The sequence below is a fragment of the Anoplopoma fimbria genome, chromosome 15, assembly GCF_027596085.1.
Source record: "Anoplopoma fimbria isolate UVic2021 breed Golden Eagle Sablefish chromosome 15, Afim_UVic_2022, whole genome shotgun sequence".
Taxonomy (NCBI): Eukaryota; Metazoa; Chordata; class Actinopteri; order Perciformes; family Anoplopomatidae; genus Anoplopoma; species Anoplopoma fimbria.
The window spans coordinates 9,517,290-9,536,700 of NC_072463.1; the positions used below are offsets into that span (position 1 = coordinate 9,517,290).

At 41.6% G+C, this 19,411-nt stretch overlaps 1 protein-coding gene across 1 annotated transcript in view; it reads left to right on the forward strand.

Moving 5' to 3' along the window:
- Positions 1 to 18,999, forward strand: part of atp10d (ATPase phospholipid transporting 10D) — a 71,587-nt gene extending 52,588 nt beyond the window's left edge. The window contains exons 9-23 of the mRNA XM_054613206.1: positions 2,557 to 2,809; positions 4,804 to 5,021; positions 5,527 to 5,718; positions 6,036 to 6,726; positions 6,817 to 6,923; positions 8,264 to 8,390; positions 8,482 to 8,666; positions 9,656 to 9,956; positions 11,064 to 11,140; positions 11,579 to 11,704; positions 12,024 to 12,224; positions 12,972 to 13,052; positions 13,497 to 13,601; positions 13,761 to 13,948; positions 15,942 to 18,999. Coding sequence (XP_054469181.1) covers positions 2,557 to 2,809; positions 4,804 to 5,021; positions 5,527 to 5,718; positions 6,036 to 6,726; positions 6,817 to 6,923; positions 8,264 to 8,390; positions 8,482 to 8,666; positions 9,656 to 9,956; positions 11,064 to 11,140; positions 11,579 to 11,704; positions 12,024 to 12,224; positions 12,972 to 13,052; positions 13,497 to 13,601; positions 13,761 to 13,948; positions 15,942 to 16,137 — 3,048 coding nt within the window. The 3' untranslated portion in view covers positions 16,138 to 18,999. The remainder of the gene's footprint in view (positions 1 to 2,556; positions 2,810 to 4,803; positions 5,022 to 5,526; positions 5,719 to 6,035; positions 6,727 to 6,816; positions 6,924 to 8,263; positions 8,391 to 8,481; positions 8,667 to 9,655; positions 9,957 to 11,063; positions 11,141 to 11,578; positions 11,705 to 12,023; positions 12,225 to 12,971; positions 13,053 to 13,496; positions 13,602 to 13,760; positions 13,949 to 15,941) is intronic.
- The last annotated feature ends 412 nt before the right edge of the window (positions 19,000 to 19,411 follow it).

A 19,411-nucleotide genomic window follows, 5' to 3' on the forward strand; every position in this document is an offset into this window, starting at 1 on the left:
GTTGTCTTCACTTTTATTAGGTTTTTTTGTATAACTTCTGTTGACTTTTGATTTAAATAATTGAAGTGGCCGTGGGGCAGACACAGTCTCTATAGGGTTTTGGGAGGGTAACTGGGAGGGTAACTGCTCTAATGGAAGCATGGAGAAGTGTGAAAGACTGCATTCAGACTGTACACCAGTCCAACCATATCACCAGCCTTTCTGACTTCACAGAAGTTTAGGGACAACACCTTGATTGTGCAGCAGGATTACTACCAATAAATAACATGCAACCAGCCTATGAGTAGGATATTGCATAAATCATATTAATATGTAGCTTGTCAGTAATATACACTATGATATACACATCAGGTCATATATCACTTAAACAGTAGCCAGAGTGCCAGAGGAAGTTCAGGCATTCAGACCGAAGAAAACACATCGTTAAAAAAAGGTCTTGCGTTGATTTAATAATAACAATATTAATAATAAAATAAAAAAATATATAATTATAATAATCATATTAAAATGGATAATAATAATAATAATACATTAAGACAAGAAATGCAGGCCATAGTGCACAGGGCCTCTCGTCTCCTCCAGGGCATGGTCACACATGCGATGCATACCGACCTGCCACGCGTTCACGTCATCATAACATAAGCTTACCTCGCACAAATTGTGTTCTGTTAATGCAGTAAGGCAACATTACTTGGAGCACTGTTATATTAACACTTCTAGTTACTGGGCAAAGTAATATTGAAATAATGTGTTACTGCCAAACACTTAAAACTAGCAGTGGGATGTTTTGACTCGAGATGGAATAAAGGAAGACATGGAATCTGTGATGTAGGCCAGTCCTTATTGTATTGAATTAGTTTTTCTGCAACTTGCTGGGTCAAGTGCTGTACCTTTGCAATATTTCTGAGTTTAAAGACACCTTGGTCCCTTTGTTTATATGGGCCTAGCACGGTCTCAGGTCATTAATGATCTTTGTGGCAGCAGTCTGAGCGCTATGATTAGCTGTGGAACCTGATGAAATGTCTTTGTTGTACCGTCTTATTGTAGGAAGTTGTTTATCTGGTGGAAAACAACTTTTCCAAGTTTCTTGAAAATGGAAGTGCAAAAATAAATAAAAAGGAGGGTTTGTGCTTAGAATTCCACAATCTAAATGCGGCTGCTTTAGCGCAGGCATCACGACAGCAGTTTAGAAGGCCTCTGGGCAAACTCCAGTGTCACGGGATGTATTTCTAACTTTCAGGACAAGGTTAGAGATATTATTGAAAATGCTTGTAGAGTGGAAAGTGAACCGGGTCGAGATGCTGATGAATTTGCTCATGGTTTCCTGCATTTTGCAAGATTGAATCTGAGGGACGCTGGCAGTTTTAGCAATGGTCGTAATTTTTTTTTTTTTATGAAGTTGCAGATTCCTCACTTTTAGGGGCAGAGGCTTGGTTGAGAAAGGTCGGGGGCGGAGACAAGATTGAACAATCTGTCAATAGCAGAAAACTCTATTTATTATTTATTTTTATTTTCTATAGGGTTTAAGAAAAGTAGGCCCTTCTGGCAATGCATAGAATATAATTACCAGTGACCATATAATCTTTGTAAATACTACGCTGGACTTCCAGTCCTGTTCCTTTTTGCTGCTCTACATGATCTCTTGAGATCAGGGATAGTGTGATGTCCATCCATGGAGATGTTTTTTTTTTTATTATAACCAGGTTGTTATTGAAGGCAATAACCATTTCATCTAATGAGCAGCTTTCCTTAAATGGATCAAAATAACTTATAAGCTCAGAGAACTTGTTTTCTGCAGCATCATTTGTTCTTTTTTTTTTAATCTTTATTTAGCCGGTGAAGACCCATTGAGGTCCAATTTTTGATGATGCCCTGCTTAAATATTATACATACAATCATTATATAGTCACAAAGCGATAAAATAAATATAAAAACACCATCGATCAATAATGAATTGCAACATATCAATAATATTAAGACTAAAGGATGTTTTGCAATTATAGCATTCACAGATGTTGATATCAAATTAATTTAACAAATCTTTGAATTTGCCCAAAGAAACCATGGCACACTTGATGGTCTCCTGAATCCTAAAGATGTTTCATTACAGAAAGTGTCACTATCTCACTCGATATCTATGTTCACTTGAAAAACATGATCTATTTCTAAAAGAGAACCCTAGATTCATCCTTACCTTCTTAGCTAGCTCAGCAACTTACATTTTGAAGGACAACTTTTCATCAATAAATACCAATAAATATCAAGGTACTGAAATCTGTTTAATTTCAGAACAATATAGTCATCAAGTGCAAATATTGTAGAAAGTTTCCTTCAAAGAGTTTTTTGTCATTACAGATAAGCTGTGAGCATAGTGTTACTTGACTAGGTAGGGAAAATGGATATCTCGACCTCTGAATGCTCTTAACATTTTTTATGTCTATGTGTAACCATAGACATACATTGAACATTTACTTTACCTGTCAAGTTCAGTCAAAAGGTGGTCGGGTTAGTGCTCGTCATGTCCATAAATGCATGTAATCCATCTCTGTCCATCAGGTGCTGATCCCCATTTCTCTGTACGTGTCCATTGAGATTGTGAAACTGGGCCAGATCTACTTCATCCACAATGACTTAGCCTTGTACAACAAGCAGCTGGACTCCAGGATCCAGTGTCGGGCCCTCAACATCACTGAGGACCTGGGTCAGATCCAGTACCTCTTCTCTGATAAGACAGGAACTCTGACAGAGAACAAGATGGTTTTCCGCCGCTGCAGTATCTATGGGGTTGAATACCCTCACGAGGAAAATGGTAAGAACTGATTATGTGACTCTCATTGCCCCCCTGTGTTGGAGACGTATTTTACAGTAGTGAGGGATCGGAGCAGAGATCCAGCAAGAACTATGACAGTTGTTTTAATAAAAAAAAGCAAAAGTGAATTTGGTGTGTTCGTAACTGACAGGCAATATGGTGGGAGGTCAGAAAACACATTGGGCTTTTATCATTAGAGTTTAGAAATGTTGGCCGTTCCAGGCATGTTTTAATAGATTTAGATAGATTACAGTACTGCGTGTTTTGTCCACCGAAGACTACTATTGTTGCAAAGCTGCTCTCTTCTAAAGTAGCTGGGTTCTGCAGTGTAGCATTCCACGGCATATGTTAATAAAAATGAGAGTATGTGAAAACCCTGTTCTAACACAGAGACTGGCATTCATGCATGTAGCAGCAATAAGCACATTTCTTATTTTACATTATTGTATAGAAATGCTTGAAATGATAAAAATTGACAGGGACTGTTTGCGCTAATTTATCCATTACTCCCACCTAATTAGCTTTAGACCAATAGAAACTCTGATATGCTTGTGAAACATGAATGAATATCATGAATGTATATAAATGAATATCAGCTTTATTGATTGATCGGTTGTTCACTCAGGGGCCAGTAGTCTGTTCGTGCTGCTGCTCGGCTTGGCATGGAGAAGTATGTGAACCCAAACTAGCTAAACTGAGAAAATACAGTGATTTTGTAACAGCGACAAGAGACTAAATTGTGCAATGACTTGTGCTTTCGAACGAAGCCATGAAGCAAGCCAGGCTGAGCAACATCTGATTACAAAGCACTGGGAATATAAGGGCTAAAGAAGTGGCATTAACCTGGTTCAAATAGAGGTCTAAAGTATTTAGGTGGAAAATCATTAGAATACAAATAGTTGCAATGGTATTTAAGAGTACAAATGAGGGGGTCCTTAGAAAGTTTTGTCCCCTTTAGACCCCCTGAGATTTAGATTGTCATGGGTACCGTGACATATAATGTAATGCTGGACCAAACATTAAAGGCGGAACTTTAATCAATGTTAGGTGGACAGTTGGGGGGTCAGGTGATGCACTCTGAGCGAGAGGATCATCTCAGCCTTCCTCAAGTCTCAAGAGCCATTTCATTCTTATTTTTGCCCGACTAAACCACAGTTAATTACATGACTTCTATTGGGGAAAGTGTCTGGAGCTGAGGGAAACAGTACTCAGCGAGAAGCGGAATAGTCCCACATGGCCTGCTCTGAGGTTAGCACGGATGATGGGGACAGCGTGCCATTGTAGGACCACCTTGCTAGCGTTATTGCCCTGCATGTTACGGAGAAAATAAGCGCTCTTATAGAGCAAATATTATAGGCATTGAGTGTGTTGAAATTCTACTATGTTGTTCATTCTGTACACATGACATCTGTTGCATTCTGTCCATCCTGGGAGAAGGATCCCTCCTCTGTCTCTCCCATAGGTTTCATCCTTTTTTAGGGGAGTTTGTTCTTAGCCGATGTGAGGGAAGGACAGAGGATGTCGTATGTGTACACTACAGTTTGTAATACTCAGAGTGATATATATATATATATATATACATTACACTGCTAGAAATGAAAAATAAAAGTAAAAATAGGATATCAAAGATATCAAAGATATATGCAGTACAACAGTACTAACTGTACAAATATATAAATGGTCATGATAATTAATAATTTCATACATCATCGTTAAGTTTACAGTTATTGAGGCAGAAGATGTGGAGAGCTTTGATTTCTCAAATTTCCACTCAAATTTTCATTACTCAATTATTCTTTTTTCTTTTTAGGCCAATTATCAAGTATACCAAGATCAAATTGTGTTATTCTGGTACTCGCAGTGTGTAATTACAGTACGATTTAATATCATTTTAATCTGACCTGAAGTTGGAATATAAGAGTATAATTCTAAAGGTCCATAGTTCTGCCCTGTAAGTGATGTAAATGTTCTCCGTTTGTGTTGCTGTGTGTCAGCTCGGAGGCTGGAGGTGTATGAGGCCGAGAAGATGGAGGCAGCTGGTCGCTCTGTAACTCTGAGGTCGGGCTGCAGCAGTAAATCTCTGAGCTGTCGCTCTCTCAGCTGCAAACACAGCTCTGTGTCTCTGCACACTCTCACTGCTGAGGAGGAGGAGGAGGAGGACCAACTGTCCAATCACATCCAGCCCAGGACTAGTGCCTTCTGCAGCCGCGTGGTTAGAGACGCACGCACGCACGCACGCACGCACACACACACACACACACACACACACACACACACACACACACACACACACACACACACACACTCTCACTCTCACTCTCTCTCTCTCTCTCTCCTCCATCAAACACCATAAACACATTATTTGGTTTACATCCACAGTTGAGAATCTGTTGCAACTCAGCAGATTTCCACACTGTGGTCCAGCGAATTCATGTATGTATTTATTTATTTAGATATATTTACTTGTTATTATTTCTCTGCCCAGAAAATTCACCAGTGTTTAAATTGCTGCTCCTCACATTCCTCCCAAATCAGATTATGCAATTTCACCATTTTTTTTTACATGCACTATGGTAACTTGTTAATGTAAGATACATGCAGTAGATCAGAAAAGTAATGTCTCCCATAACCCTGATCAAAGTGCATAAACACATTGGTGAGCTCTGCTGTCCTTCATGATGGATAAGCGCCTGCTGCTTCTCTGTCCGTCTGTTAAGACCAAGGAGGTGGTTCCAGACCCTGAGCTGGTACGGAAGTTGAACTGGTTCTGCTCTCCTGTGCTGGCTCTGAGTGATGGTTCCTCAGGGTCTCCGTCCAGCCTGGAGCTCACCTACATCACGGACTTCTTCCTCGCTCTGGCCATCTGTAACAGCGTGGTGGTGTCCTCGCCCGGCCAGCCTCGACACGTGGTGAGTAGAACACATCTGAGAAGAATGTTACCTCAAAGACTATATATTTATATGTGTTTTAATATGGAACTTGCGCTTGTGAACTTTGGTTACATATTACATACACAAATCCACATATTGTGTATACTGTGTGCGGCTGCGTAGACCGAACCGTGAAGCCCGTTCTGCGATGGTTCAGTACAAATCCAAAACTGGTACACCCCTAGTCAACGTGTATTCAAAAATCATTTGAACTAAATACTAACTGAGCAGTTCAGCTCAGACGTTCCCTTGCAAAAGCATATTCCATGTTCTCTTTGTGTATCTCTTCCCTGCAGGTGCCTGAGACACAAACACCTCTCAAGTCCCTGGAGGAGATCAAGCTGATGTTCCAGCGCCTCAGCTTCTCTCCTCTCTCAGCGCTCTCCAGCCTGTCCCCTCCCAAGATCAAAGGCAGCCCTCGCAGCTTCACCAGCAGGCTGTTTGCCCGGGGTAAGACCGACTCCTTCACCTTCTCCACACCCACCAACAGCACCACAGACGGGTCCGAACCAGGCCAAGAGAGCAACCAGGAAACCTCCAACCCGAGGCGTAGAGTGGACTTGTCCTCCAGAGTGGAAGGAGGAGGCGCTGGACAGACAGAGGACAGAGAGATAGAAGATGATATCCAGGGTGCAAGGACAAACCCTGAGGGGGGCAGGCAGGATGCCGAGGAACTGACCAGAGAAGTGGATTGTGAGAGTGACGCCGATAATGAGCTGCTGTATGAGGCGGAGAGTCCGGACGAGGCGGCTCTGGTCCATGCAGCCCACGCGTACCGCTGCACCCTGAGGGGACGTTCTGCAGAGAGCCTGCTGGTGGATCTTCCAGGAATCGGATCCCTGGCTGTCCAGCTACTCCACATCATTCCCTTTGACTCCAACAGGAAAAAGATGTCGGTGGTGGTCCGCCACCCGCTCACAGGACAGGTGGTGGTTTATACCAAGGGAGCTGACTCTGTCATCATGGACCTGACTGAGACACCTAAAGGTAATTAACAGAAGGAATGTGAAAATACAAAAATAAGAATCATATTAACAACAGTGTTTGTCTGTATCACTGTTATTCTGTTATATTCAGGTACAGAGCAGTCTCAGGAGATCTACAGTCACATCAGAGAAAAAACACAAAATCATTTAGACAGCTATGCCAGAGAAGGCCTCCGCACACTCTGCATCGCTAAAAAGGTAACGCTTCAGGAAGGTGAAACGTGTTATGGAGCTGTGGCTCAGACGTAGAGCAGGCCGTCCACCGGCGGTTCCCTCCATCGTACCGCTTTCATGTGCAACAACGTTTGATTTGTTTCCTTTTGTGCCAGTTTCACAAACAATCATTAAACACACAAACATTCACACATTAACTCAGTTAAGTTAGTTTTTTTCAAAGTCGAACAAAAAATGTGCAACAATAGCTCACTCAGAGATTGCATAGAAAGACAAAATTGACCAAGATGACTAAATTCAAAAACAAAAATACTTCAACTCAAATACCCCTTAACCTCTGGAACATATCCACTTTTAAACATCTTGTCCAGTAAGAAGAGGCGTCTGTGAGTTTGTGTCCATTGTGCTGATGGTTTCATCTCTACCGACTGTATGCATCTTTTAAGCAGGAGAACCAAACTCTCCTCCCGAACTCGGTTATGGCTACAAAAATCCCACAAGAGTTATTTCTGTTGGCGAGAGTTTATGTTCATTTGTTTATGATTAACGTCCGGACATCTCGTATCTCTACACTCATATGAAGGTTGCATTTAAAGTTCTGTGTTACATGTTTACATGCTAATTGAAATGCATTCTGTAATTTGCTTCAGATTAATGTTCTAGTAATGTAATGAAGTCATGAATCAAGTTGAAGGTTAAGGTTATTTTTATTATCTTAACGTTCTGATAATGAGCTTTGATTTTATGTTGATTTTGGACAAAAATGGCAGTGTTTCCGAGCGCCAGCTTCCATTTAGAAAACCTCTCATTTTACTGCAGCTGGTTCTGAAAGTCTGCCATGCAATCCTGGTTCTGGTTCTTCTGGCCCTGCAATAAGGACTGGGCGTCCAGCAGCGTGGTGTTATTGTTGGCTTCAAACCCCAGGAAGAGCGCTGGGCTTTGAGGAAATCTTGGCCAAAATACTTTTTCCCATAGAATTCCATTGGGACTCATAAGGTCCGAAAAGCTCTAAAATGCATTCATAACAGAATCCAGAATTCCAAGTTGGAGACTTTGCTAAGATAGGTCTAGCCCCATATCGCTGGGCCTGTTGTCACAGCAGGAGGACACGCATAGTGAACCTTAAGCAGAATTATGGTTTGTGTTGTGAAATGTGCTGTACAATGTTGTAGCTGCCAGTTCCATTCAGTTGATTTTTGCTCAAAAGAATGGATTCTGTCTACAGAGATATGCCAGAGTGGCTTTTATTTTGAAACATTTGAAAATTGTATGTTGTCATCATGAATGTTGCTGGAATGATGACAACATCCAGTGAAAAGATCAATTACAGTCTGTTTTTGCTGCGTGTTCTTTGTCTGGAGCAGGTTCTGGAAGAGGAGGAGTATGAGGTTTGGATGAAGGGACACCTGCTGGCAGAGAGCAGCATAGAGAACAGAGATGAGCTGCTGCTGGAGTCAGCTCAGAGACTGGAGACCAACCTCACCCTGCTGGGTAGGAGAGCCGCCTCACACTTGACCACCTGCGTATCAGAGCTCGGAGCAGCAGTACTTAAAGTTCTTTGTCTCTCCATCTGTGTGTACAGGCACCACGGGGATCGTGGACAGACTGCAGGAGGAGGTCCCAGAAACCATCGAAGCTCTTCAGAGGGCTGGGATCAAAGTCTGGATCCTCACTGGAGACAAGAAAGAGACGGCCATCAACATCGCCTACTCCTGCAAACTACTATGTCCCAACGACCAACTGCTGACAGCCATCTGTGGAAGCAAGGTCAGCGGCTAGAGTTCATTTAGTGTAGTCTCCTGTCCCCATTCTGCTAGTACTAAACACACTTGATGTCTCTGACATGGTCGGTTTACAGCAGTAGGATTCTATGCCCGGACCATCACGGGCTAAGGTCAGTGTATGGATGCGGGCCCTCCTGTTCTGCCTGGAACACTGCTGCTACTACTACTGCACACGTTTAATTTATTTTACTTCATTGTATGAATACTGTAAACATTACACTATTGAAACATTAAACATTATTTAAACGTTTAAACTTTTGATGGTTATGTTAAAGCAATTGCTTTGGACAAAATGGACATCTGCAGAGCAGCTGAGAATCTCAAACCTTTGGACCATCCTGACAGTAGTGTGTGTTCAGCCTATTTGGAACTATTTTGTCCATGAAAAAGTCAGGATGCATGGTAGTGTAAGTTTAAAGCATGTGCAAACTAGTTTTCCCTGCTGGTGGTTGGGTATATTGTTATAATAATAATAATAATAATAATAATAATAATAATGAATGTCAGCATGTCTTTCCATTCAAATCTCTAGTCCAAAATTATTCTTAAAGCAGCAGTAGACTTAAAAATTGAGTGTTGATCTTTCTTGTAAAAACTACAAATGCATCAAAATATTGAAATCATAAAACAGATGTTTTGTGAAACATTTCATATTCTAATAGACATAAGAATACTATTAAAACATGAAATAACTTATGAGTGAGACATAATGGTGCTCTATAGGACTAAATGTCCACATAAAGAAAAGCTCTAAGACCAAATTGTTAGTCATGGGGAAATCTGAATCTAAGGCGTGAAGCTAGAAGAGAGGTCAGGGGTCAACATGAGAACTCATCCTCTAGAAGCCTAATTCATCACAATCTACGTTAGAGTCCATAAGAAATCCTTTTCCAAAAATATTTACCACAGCTATCCCTATCTTTGTGAGGTAAATGTACGCAACAGTAATTATGGACTTCTTTTACACATCAGGATGCATGTGCAGCTTTACTGGAGGAGCTCAAACTAGAAGTGCAGCGAGGTGAAGAGGGTTTGACTGAAGGGCCTGCAGCAGGGAGCCGTGGAGAACCCTCCTCAGGCAGCGTGGAAGGCTTCATCCTGGTCCTGGATGGACGGACGCTGGACTGGGCCCTGCAGGAGGAGCAGAGGAGCGACTTCCTGGAGCTTAGCCGGAAATGCAAGGCGGTCATCTGCTGCAGGTCCACTCCGCTGCAGAAGAGCCAGGTGGTCCGGCTGATCCGGGACCAGCTCGGTGTTATGACCTTGGCTGTGGGTAAGGAGCTGGCCTGGGAGGTCTTACATGTGTTCCTTGTTATGGAATAATTCATTCAAAGAATTAGAAGTGTATCTTTTTTTCAAATATGAATTTACTTGTTCTTTAACATCGACTGAAGGTACAGTCATACATATATTGACATTTGTAAACACCCCCTACCCCCACCCTCAACATGACATATTTAGGGGAAAGAATCAAATGAAAGAAATAATAAACATGAATAAGAGGTATAGTAATGTTTTATAGGTGCTTGTCAGTTCATTTATTTATATTTTCAATCCTATTCATTTCAAAGCCATCTCTTTTCAGGAATTGCATAAAAATGCATACTTCCCTGAATTTATTTGATTTCCCTCCGGCAGCATAGGTTAATTTCCTCAAAGCAAGGCGAGACATCTTTTACGATAAGCCCATTGGAGGCATAGGCATACTTTTCCACCTTAACCAGTCCCTCTCCTGGCCTGAAGCAGTCATATATTAATGAGTCTTGGCAGGCCGGTTGGGAAGTTATAAGGAGTGATATGTAAAGAGTGAAGAGCTTGGCCCCAAGATATCTCTATAGAAGCCATATGTGAGATCAGCTCACAGAGTTCTGAATAGCCATTTATACTGTTTTAGTTTCAGCGTTGTGTTGATAGTCTGTGTTTGTGCTTTTAAACAACCTTGTTCCCACTTATTTTCTGTAATAACTCATTTTAGTTCATCTCTCTAAGCATGGAGTCTAGAGTGTAAATTGTCCTGTAACTTGGACTGCAGCAGAACATCAATTATTGACAGTTGGCTTTGAATATCCATCGATCTTAGAATGCTCCTCTCTCTAGCTGACATGGATGGCTCCTCTGAGGACTGGGTTTGGTATGTTCTGAGGCTCCTTAACTTTATTTAAAGATGTTGTTTTGGAGGACGGCGTATCTACGAACCAGCTGATCGAAGTTCATTACTTTTAAGGGAAGATTTTTATATTTTATTTGTAACCTCGGGTGTAAGCCTGAATTAGAGTGCATAAAGGAAGCAGTTATTTAACGACCTGCTCATAAACTGTTGGACAAACCCAATGAAATGCGTTGTACATACTTCAACATGGAGTTGTTTTTGTCCATTCAGGTGATGGAGCCAACGATGTGAGCATGATTCAGGTGGCTGATGTGGGCGTTGGGATATCTGGTCAGGAGGGCATGCAGGTAATGACCACTCCTCCATCCTGACAGAACACCGACCAAAACCACGTCCCTCTTTATAGATGAAGGTTTATTTAGCTATTGTTTGGTAATAAGCCTGGACTGAACTCTATTTGATTCCATTGGATTGAGCTCTCTCACTGTTTTAACTCTCATTTTGGACAGTAAAGTTTTTAACTTTTAACAAATTTGCCTCAGAGGGCTTTACAGTCTGTACACATACATAAGCTCATATGATGTAACTGAAAGTTGGAAAGAAGACAGTTTGTCATGTTAGCATCTATGTGATATTCTAGTAGCCAGTATGAATATGGTTTCAATTTCCAGTAGGAACTAACAGAGAGGGACACCTTTTTTTTTTTCTTTTATCTTTTTAATTACTATCAACGATTGTATGTGAAGCAGTGCGTGGTATTCATGTCACTGTGTATCCTTCCCCAGGCTGTGATGTCCAGTGACTTTGCTATCTCAAGGTTTAAACACCTCAGGAAGCTGCTGCTTGTCCATGGTCACTTGTGTTACTCTCGTCTTGCAAATATGATCCTATATTTCATCTACAAGAATGTGGTAAGAGTTCTTCACTGGCTCTACTCAGTTTCTGTGCGTATAAACAGCTTGATTTAAGTATCTGGTTCGGACAATATTATTCTCAAAAATGCTTACTATGGAATAGACAAGGCCAAGTAACAATAACAATATATTCATACATATGTGTATCCCTAACTATACCATGTTAACTGCAATCAGCAACTGATGATTTACATTCTTTTTAAGATCATGTCCAAAAAAAGATTCACTTCAAGCAAAGCTTTGTAACTGATTTAACCAATGAAACAACCAGTGTACATGCTGAGAGGATCCTCACTGCTGTCTGTCTGTGCTGCAGATGTATGTCAATCTGCTGTTCTGGTATCAGTTCTTCTGTGGTTTCTCTGGGAGCGTCATGACCAACGCCTGGGTGCTCATCCTCTTCAACCTGATCTTCACCTCCGTTCCTCCTCTCGTCTATGGGGTCCTGGACAGAGACACGCCTGCACACACTCTGATGGAGCTGCCTGAGCTCTATAGGGCGGTGCAGACCTCCAAGGTATCCTCATGCTCACAAAACGGCACACCCAAACCTGCAATCACAGCGGCTATTGTTCAGTATTACCCATTATTGTTTATTCATTTATTTTATCATGTCAAACATTTCCTACAATATGTCAGTTTTCCTAAAGAATGGAGAAGCTTTTGAAATGGGACCACAGGGAGCCAAAGCTCTACTCTGAGAACCAGGATGATATCAATACTAATGGTATCATCAGGTCTCACTAGGTTATTGGCCTCTCAGAAACAACCAGTTTAATAAAGGACACGAAATTATCGCATGTGTAATAATTAGGATAACCATCAAAACAATAAGTCCTATCATTATATCAAAGGCAGATGACAATGAATTGTTGGATTGCTATATCGCTTAAGTTTGCAGTAGATTGTCGCAATAGATTATACTAAAACAGACTAAAATACTGGGACTCCACCAGGTCTTCATCAGGCAGAAGGCTAGCATGTCAAAAGAGCCAAGGATAGCATATTGGCAAAAAAAACAATTACAACAAGCTCATGTCAAAGTCTACTGAATAGACTAGATAAACACTTTCTAGAAGATCCTCAAGATACACTGTCTGAATTTTGGATGGTTGCAAAAAAAGTCAAATGCATCAATCATTCCACAGTAATTCCAGTGGAGCATTAGACAGCTCAGTACTTTTTGTGGTATGTTCATGTGTGGACAAGACATACAACATGGACCTGTGTTTAGAAGGACTAAGTGAATCCTGGGTCTCTGCAGGTCTACGTTCCCTACATGTTCTGGATCACAGTCCTGGATGCGTTTTACCAAAGCCTCATCTGCTTCTTCGTGCCCTACTTTGTAAGTACACTGAGTCAAATCACTGTATTCATTCCTTTGCTGTTTACTCATCCTCCACACTGGTGGAATGGTTTTTGTCTTAGTGACCTTCTAACTGACATCACATGTCCTATCACATTACATTACATTACAGTCATTTTTTATCCAAAGCGACTTACAATCAGTAGTATATTACATATCATTCACCCATTCACACACTGATGACAGGCTACCATGCAAGGTGCCACCATCAGACTCTAACTAACATTCATCATCCAGTCCACACTGATGGCAAGCGTTAAGTGTCTTGCCCAAGGACACATCGACTGCCGAAGCCGGGTATCGAACCACCGACCCTCTGATTGGAGAACTACCTTGCTCGCCACTACGCCACAGCCGCTCACATAGGTGTAAACATTGCTCATGCCGTCCTGGTCCCATCCTCTGATGTGATGTTTGTCACAGGCTCTCGCAGGATCCAGCGTTAGCGAGCTGTCCTTCGGCTCTCCCATCAACGCCTCGGCTCTTCTCATCATCCTTCTGCACCAAGTCATCGAAAGCCACACTCTGGTAAGACACATTGCTGTACAGGAGGAGGGGTTCTCTTAGAGAAATCAAACTGGATTAGATCTCTGTTGTTTATGATCACAGTCCAGACAAGAAGTGACATCAGGTCTGTGCGTCTCTAGTTGTGTTGTGGAGTCATTAAAGCTCTGTGTTGTTTTGCAGACGTGGATTCATGTGCTGGTGTTGGTGCTCAGTGGTGGTTGCTACTTCGGCTTCGTGCTGCTCTTCAGCTCTTTCTGTGTGACCTGTAGTCCCCCCACCAACCCTTTGGGGGTGGAAACCCTGGCGATGTCCCAGCCTCTTTTCTACATCATATGTGCTATCACTACTGTGACGGCTCTGTTACCTAGGTACCCACACACACACACACACACACACACACACACACACACACACACACACACACACACACACACACACACACACACACACACACACACACACACACACACACACACACACACTACACCCTCAAACAGACTACTTTGAAGTTTGCACTTCAAGACTGAAAATGTCACAAGTCATAAAGGCTTCCATTCAAAAATCTGTGCTCAGCTGCTTTCTTGTTCTAATATTGGGAGTACACTGCTAGTATATCTATTGCAGCTGTCAGTATGATAAAGGTCAATGTGTGCTGGCCACTTGTTCATTCTGCATGTGAGTGGTCTTCATCAGCTGGTTAAGTCATACAGTCAGAGCCAGCCGCTAGCACAGGAAATGCAGGACGATGCTAGGAGCACCAGGCTGCTGTAAGGGCATACAAATACACAATCCATCAAATGAATGATATAAATCATATGAAAGAAGCAGCGATACAATCAGATTGCATTATGCAAAAGCAACCTCCATGTTGTCAATGGATGAAGTCACTTCCACTGCTGCATGCTCAGATCGACTCTTCACTCAAATGCATTTTCCTGGTTTCAGTTTGGAAAGTGCTTTAAACAGGCCTTATTATACTCTTTATCAGGTGCATATTTTTTATCTCCAGTTACAGTAACAACATGTTTACATGTGTTAATGCTCATAATCCTCCTTGTTTTTCTCATCCTGGCTGTCCTGCAGCACCTCTTCTTACCCTCTCTCTGAAACGCTCCGTTGTAGCGCTTGCTCCTCCCTCCAGAAAGCAAAGTCTGCTCTGATTGGTCAGCTAGCCCGCTCTGTTGTGATCGGTCAACGTTTCGCATGCATCGAAAATGTCCCGCCCGTTACAAACAGAATTCAACCCCCGTCTTCCAGAGCGGTTCAAAACACTGTTGAAGCTGTCCTCGGCGAAATGCAGTGAACACAACATTAAGGTTTCGTTGTACTGCTCTGGCAAAGTGTTAAAAATGTAACGTAGCCACTTTTTCTTCATTTCATCGGAAGTCCAAACAAAAGACATTTCCCCTTGTAGAGCAGAGGGCAGCGTCTTCTCCACATGATGGCTGCAAAAAAAGAAACTCTTCCTCAGAGCCCCAGCTCCGTCTCTCTCTTTTGTCGTGTGAGGGCCAAACTAGCCGGAAGCAGTTTTACGTCACTTCCGTAACATTATGACCTCATAAAGTCACAGAAGTGGAGATAATTCAATGGAGCCGTTTCAGGCAGCTCAGGAGCAGTGTTTCTGAGGGGGAGGGTAACTCCTTTTAGGCGTGGACTTCAGGTTTTACACTCTACGGACCTTTTACATGTAAAAAAAAAAATATATATAACACACTGAAGGAGAGCATGGAAAAGCACAATAGGGCCTGTTGACTTGTGCCTCTTTCACTCATTCATTTTAAATCTAGTTCAGATTTAAATGCTCAATTTAGTAAAAGTTCTAGCGCCTTAAAGGTGGAGTGTGTACAGGGTTAGATTGATGACTGATTCTTACCAATAATTTAATTGACATCTGCTAATAAAATGTCCTTTATTCTCAGTCCGTTAAATACCTGTAGTCATTGTACAGCAGCAGATGTGCAGCTCATATGCAGTCTTTGACAAATCTGTGGCAGGATGGAAACAAACCAAGGTGGACAGGCATAACATGTTGACATGTGGTCCATCACCATATTATAATTATGATTAATTTAGTGCCATTTTTTGGGAAATAGAACATCACAACTTAAGTTAAAGCAGATACCAATAGTTAACAGCAGTAGAAAAATGTGATTTGAACAAACAAGATGTTCATTGCATTTGTTGGCAGTTAGTTCTTTCATTCCTCAGGGAGCGAGCCTAAAAAGCACATTGCTCTACAGGGATGCCACTGTTAGTCGAGTCAAAGAATAAAGTGGTTTCTCTGGTGTTAAATGAGTTACCTGCCTGAGGTCCTGGAGGACTGACCGATACTCACACTTTCCTGCGTGTTCTCCTCTGCAGGCTGTTGTTTCGAGCTGTGTACAACACATTACGACCCTCTGCTGTTCTGGAATCACCTTGGAGGGATGAAGTGGATTCAGAGAAGTACCGCAGGAAAATGCAGCGCTGGAACCAGAGCAAGTCCAGGGACAACAGGCTGCCATTGTGTGCCGACAACCCGGGCCTGGAGCCCAGCACAGCCTCAGTGGTGTCCTGACAACCCTTTATACACACACACACACACACACACACACACACACACACACACACACACACACAGGCCTGAAAGTTCAGAAAAGACTGTTGTTTTGACGCGCTGCTGCAGAATAGATTTTCTGGTGCAATAAAAGGCGATGTATGGATGTTCCCTTCCTTTGGCGCTGCTCCACTCCCCAACTATATATTTTAAAAAAATATGTAAGATATATAAGACATTTTTCTACAATTTTGCTGTATGTATTATTTGAACATCAAGAAATCATCAGTTTATTAATCTTCTGACATTGATCATAGAGGAATGAGAGCGGCCTCTACTGGCCTTCAGTTTGTAAAACAGTCAACATTGTGAGCCAGCAGACTGATGGACGATCAGGGATACGTTCACACTGCAGGGGACACTGACTTACAGGGACCAAATCAGATCATAGATCCTATTTTTTTTTTCTGATGTTGCCAATTAAACAGAATGTAGCATTAAAGAACACTTACACCACATTAGCATTCCATTGGAGTGGTGTTTGTGTCCAATACTTAGTCCCATATATAGCCAGAAAAATATCTGTATGGCTGACTATTTTTTTCTGCTAGCCACTTTGTCACTCTTTGCTTTTGGTGCTGGGCAGTTAGCATGTGGCTAAAGAGAGCGGTGTGTCTATGTGCTGGAGAATCAAATCGATGAGATAGAATTAAGGTCAAAGCTGATGTTGAAGGTTAATTCATGATCATTGTTGTTTCCAAATCTTTCAACCTCAACCTGTGGCCTTCCTCAGTCAGTGGAGTTTCTCCGTCAACAAAGGCTTTTTGTAAGTTCATTATTTTCACATGAAGAACATGACAAATACTACAGCATGGAGCAAACACTGGTGCTGAGCTGTTTCTCAGGGAAAGCCACATCAAATGAAATAGGATTCTGTTCCCAGAAGCCAACAATTTGCAATATTTTACGGCTTACTTTCTTAATATTTATATTTTAACTCATGACTGCTTTATTCTCATCTATACCGCGGTTTGAAATTGACAAGGTTGTAAAAAATCCAATCAAATATCCAGAGTAGAAATATTTAAAATCATGTTTACTTGACATTATAACAGAGTTATTTTAAATGCATATCATTCAGTTTCTTAATTTTTGGACGTATTGTTGCTATTTTACATTGTTACCTGCAATCTCTGTATAGTATGAAAATCAACTGTCAGAAAGGTGCTTGAGTTGTGCGTTCACTGTGAGATCCAGTTTGCATTAGGTTACGTTATCCTGATGTGGAAGTGCAGTTTAAGCACTGATTGATTTGAATAGAGTGAAATGATTCAGACTTGATGTTCACTGTGATGAATTGCTCCCCAGATTTCAAAAGTCTGCCAATTGACTTTCATATTCACTTAAAAACTTAAAAAGAATGGATGGATGCCTGGAAGAAAAACATTAGATTGAGACATATTCATTCTACAAATTCAAAATGAGTAAGGGTACTGTTGGTATGGCTATTACGTGTCAGATGTGGTGTTTAGGATGGAGTAAGCATGTCTGCGCCTTGCATGGAAGCTCCATCGTTGTGTGAGTGTGAAAAAGAGGCACCTTATCTGCTCTACCTTAGAAGATAAAGCTTCACCTGAAGGAACACTAATATGATTCATCTTAACACATCCTGGACACTTCTGTTAAGATAACAAACATGTGATATTGGTCACGATTCTGTTTATACTAGACAATAGACAGCCATGTTAGATGTCACGGGTTTGTTGTGGATATTGAAGTTAATGCTGTAATGACGCATTTTGAAATAAATGCCTTAAAAAAAATAGCCATCTTCATATGATTAACCATTAACTAATTCAAGAAAAAGTATCAAACTCCTGATGACTGCTGAAGTCTGTTTCATGCAGTCGTTGTTGCCAGTAGAGGAATGCTGGTTTGACTTGTGTGTTTTTCTCGGAATGCATTATGTGATAGGAAGAGTAAGCAAACCAGTCCGGCAAGTCAGAATTCCATCATAGCAACCCAATTAAAGTGACCTTCCTGCCTCTATGCACGTCTGCACATCCTGTGAACCAGGTGATATGATGGAGCCTTAAAGGGAGAGGTCAGGGCCCTGTTTCAGAGAGCAGGTCAGGTGAAAACTCATCAGTAACCCTGAGATGAGATAGATAATCTGGGTTTTCAGTTCCAGAAAGAGAGGTTGCTTGAACTCTGGGTCTGTTTACGTGGTAACTGACTCTGTGAACCTCACCTGCTCGCAGGTTTTCTTGAACAAGCCCTGACTTTCAGTAGCTGAAATAAAGCCACTGAATGCTGTTGAGTCAGGATCAAAATGGATGTCCAACATTTAAATCCACGGAATTGACTCTTTAATTCATCAAAGACATTACTAAATCAGATTGTGAGCTTACAATCATGTACCCTATTTCCATTGATCTATATATTTCTAAAATCCTTAACTATATTTTTCATCTTCAGTTGGCCCTTGTGTTTTTTTCCTCTTCAGATTAAAACTGAAATCTAAAATGTAATGTAGGTTTCAGCGATATACACAGTCAGATTCCACTCCTTTATCATAGTCTGGTAAATGATGAGTTAATAGAAAACACTGAATAAAAGATAATTGTGTTTACTTCTTGACACTTGTCCCCTCCCTGACCCAGGCTCTTGTTTACAGATAAATGTGCACAGTCCATAAATAGCTAACATGCATTAATGTTACGTCCACTGGATTAAAGGGGGCTCTGCCTTTTATTTCCAGCTGTTGTGGAACCGATCCCTTCTCAGGGTTAGTCAACTCAGAGTTTGTTAAACCTTCCCCGGTGTTTAAAAGTGGGGTTGTATGATGTTCATCCAGTCGCTGTTAAACTGCAGACGGTAGCAGGCGGCATTCCTCTAGTTTGGAGAAACGGACGGGAGGACCACACTGCTGTGGAAGTGGGTTTCTAAATCATGTACTGCAGTAATACACTGACTATGGATTCGTACCTCAGACAACTCTACTTCAAAACACCAGAACTTTCCTTTTAACTTTGATGCAATGCAAGCCTTAAAGGGGAACACCACCCAAACTAAGAATTCCAATATGTTATTTCCATGGCCTAGAAAAGTTCCATCAATATTCGTGAACATGAGTTACTCTCTCTCAAAGCCAGAAACCAGAGAAATAAGTCTGCAATTGTGTCCTGCAGGCTGACTGAAGGCTCATCCGTTCAGACTGACTCTAAGTGTAGCACATGGAGCTGTTCAGCATACCCAGTGAGCACTAGACGGGATTTAGAGTCTAAATCTGGTT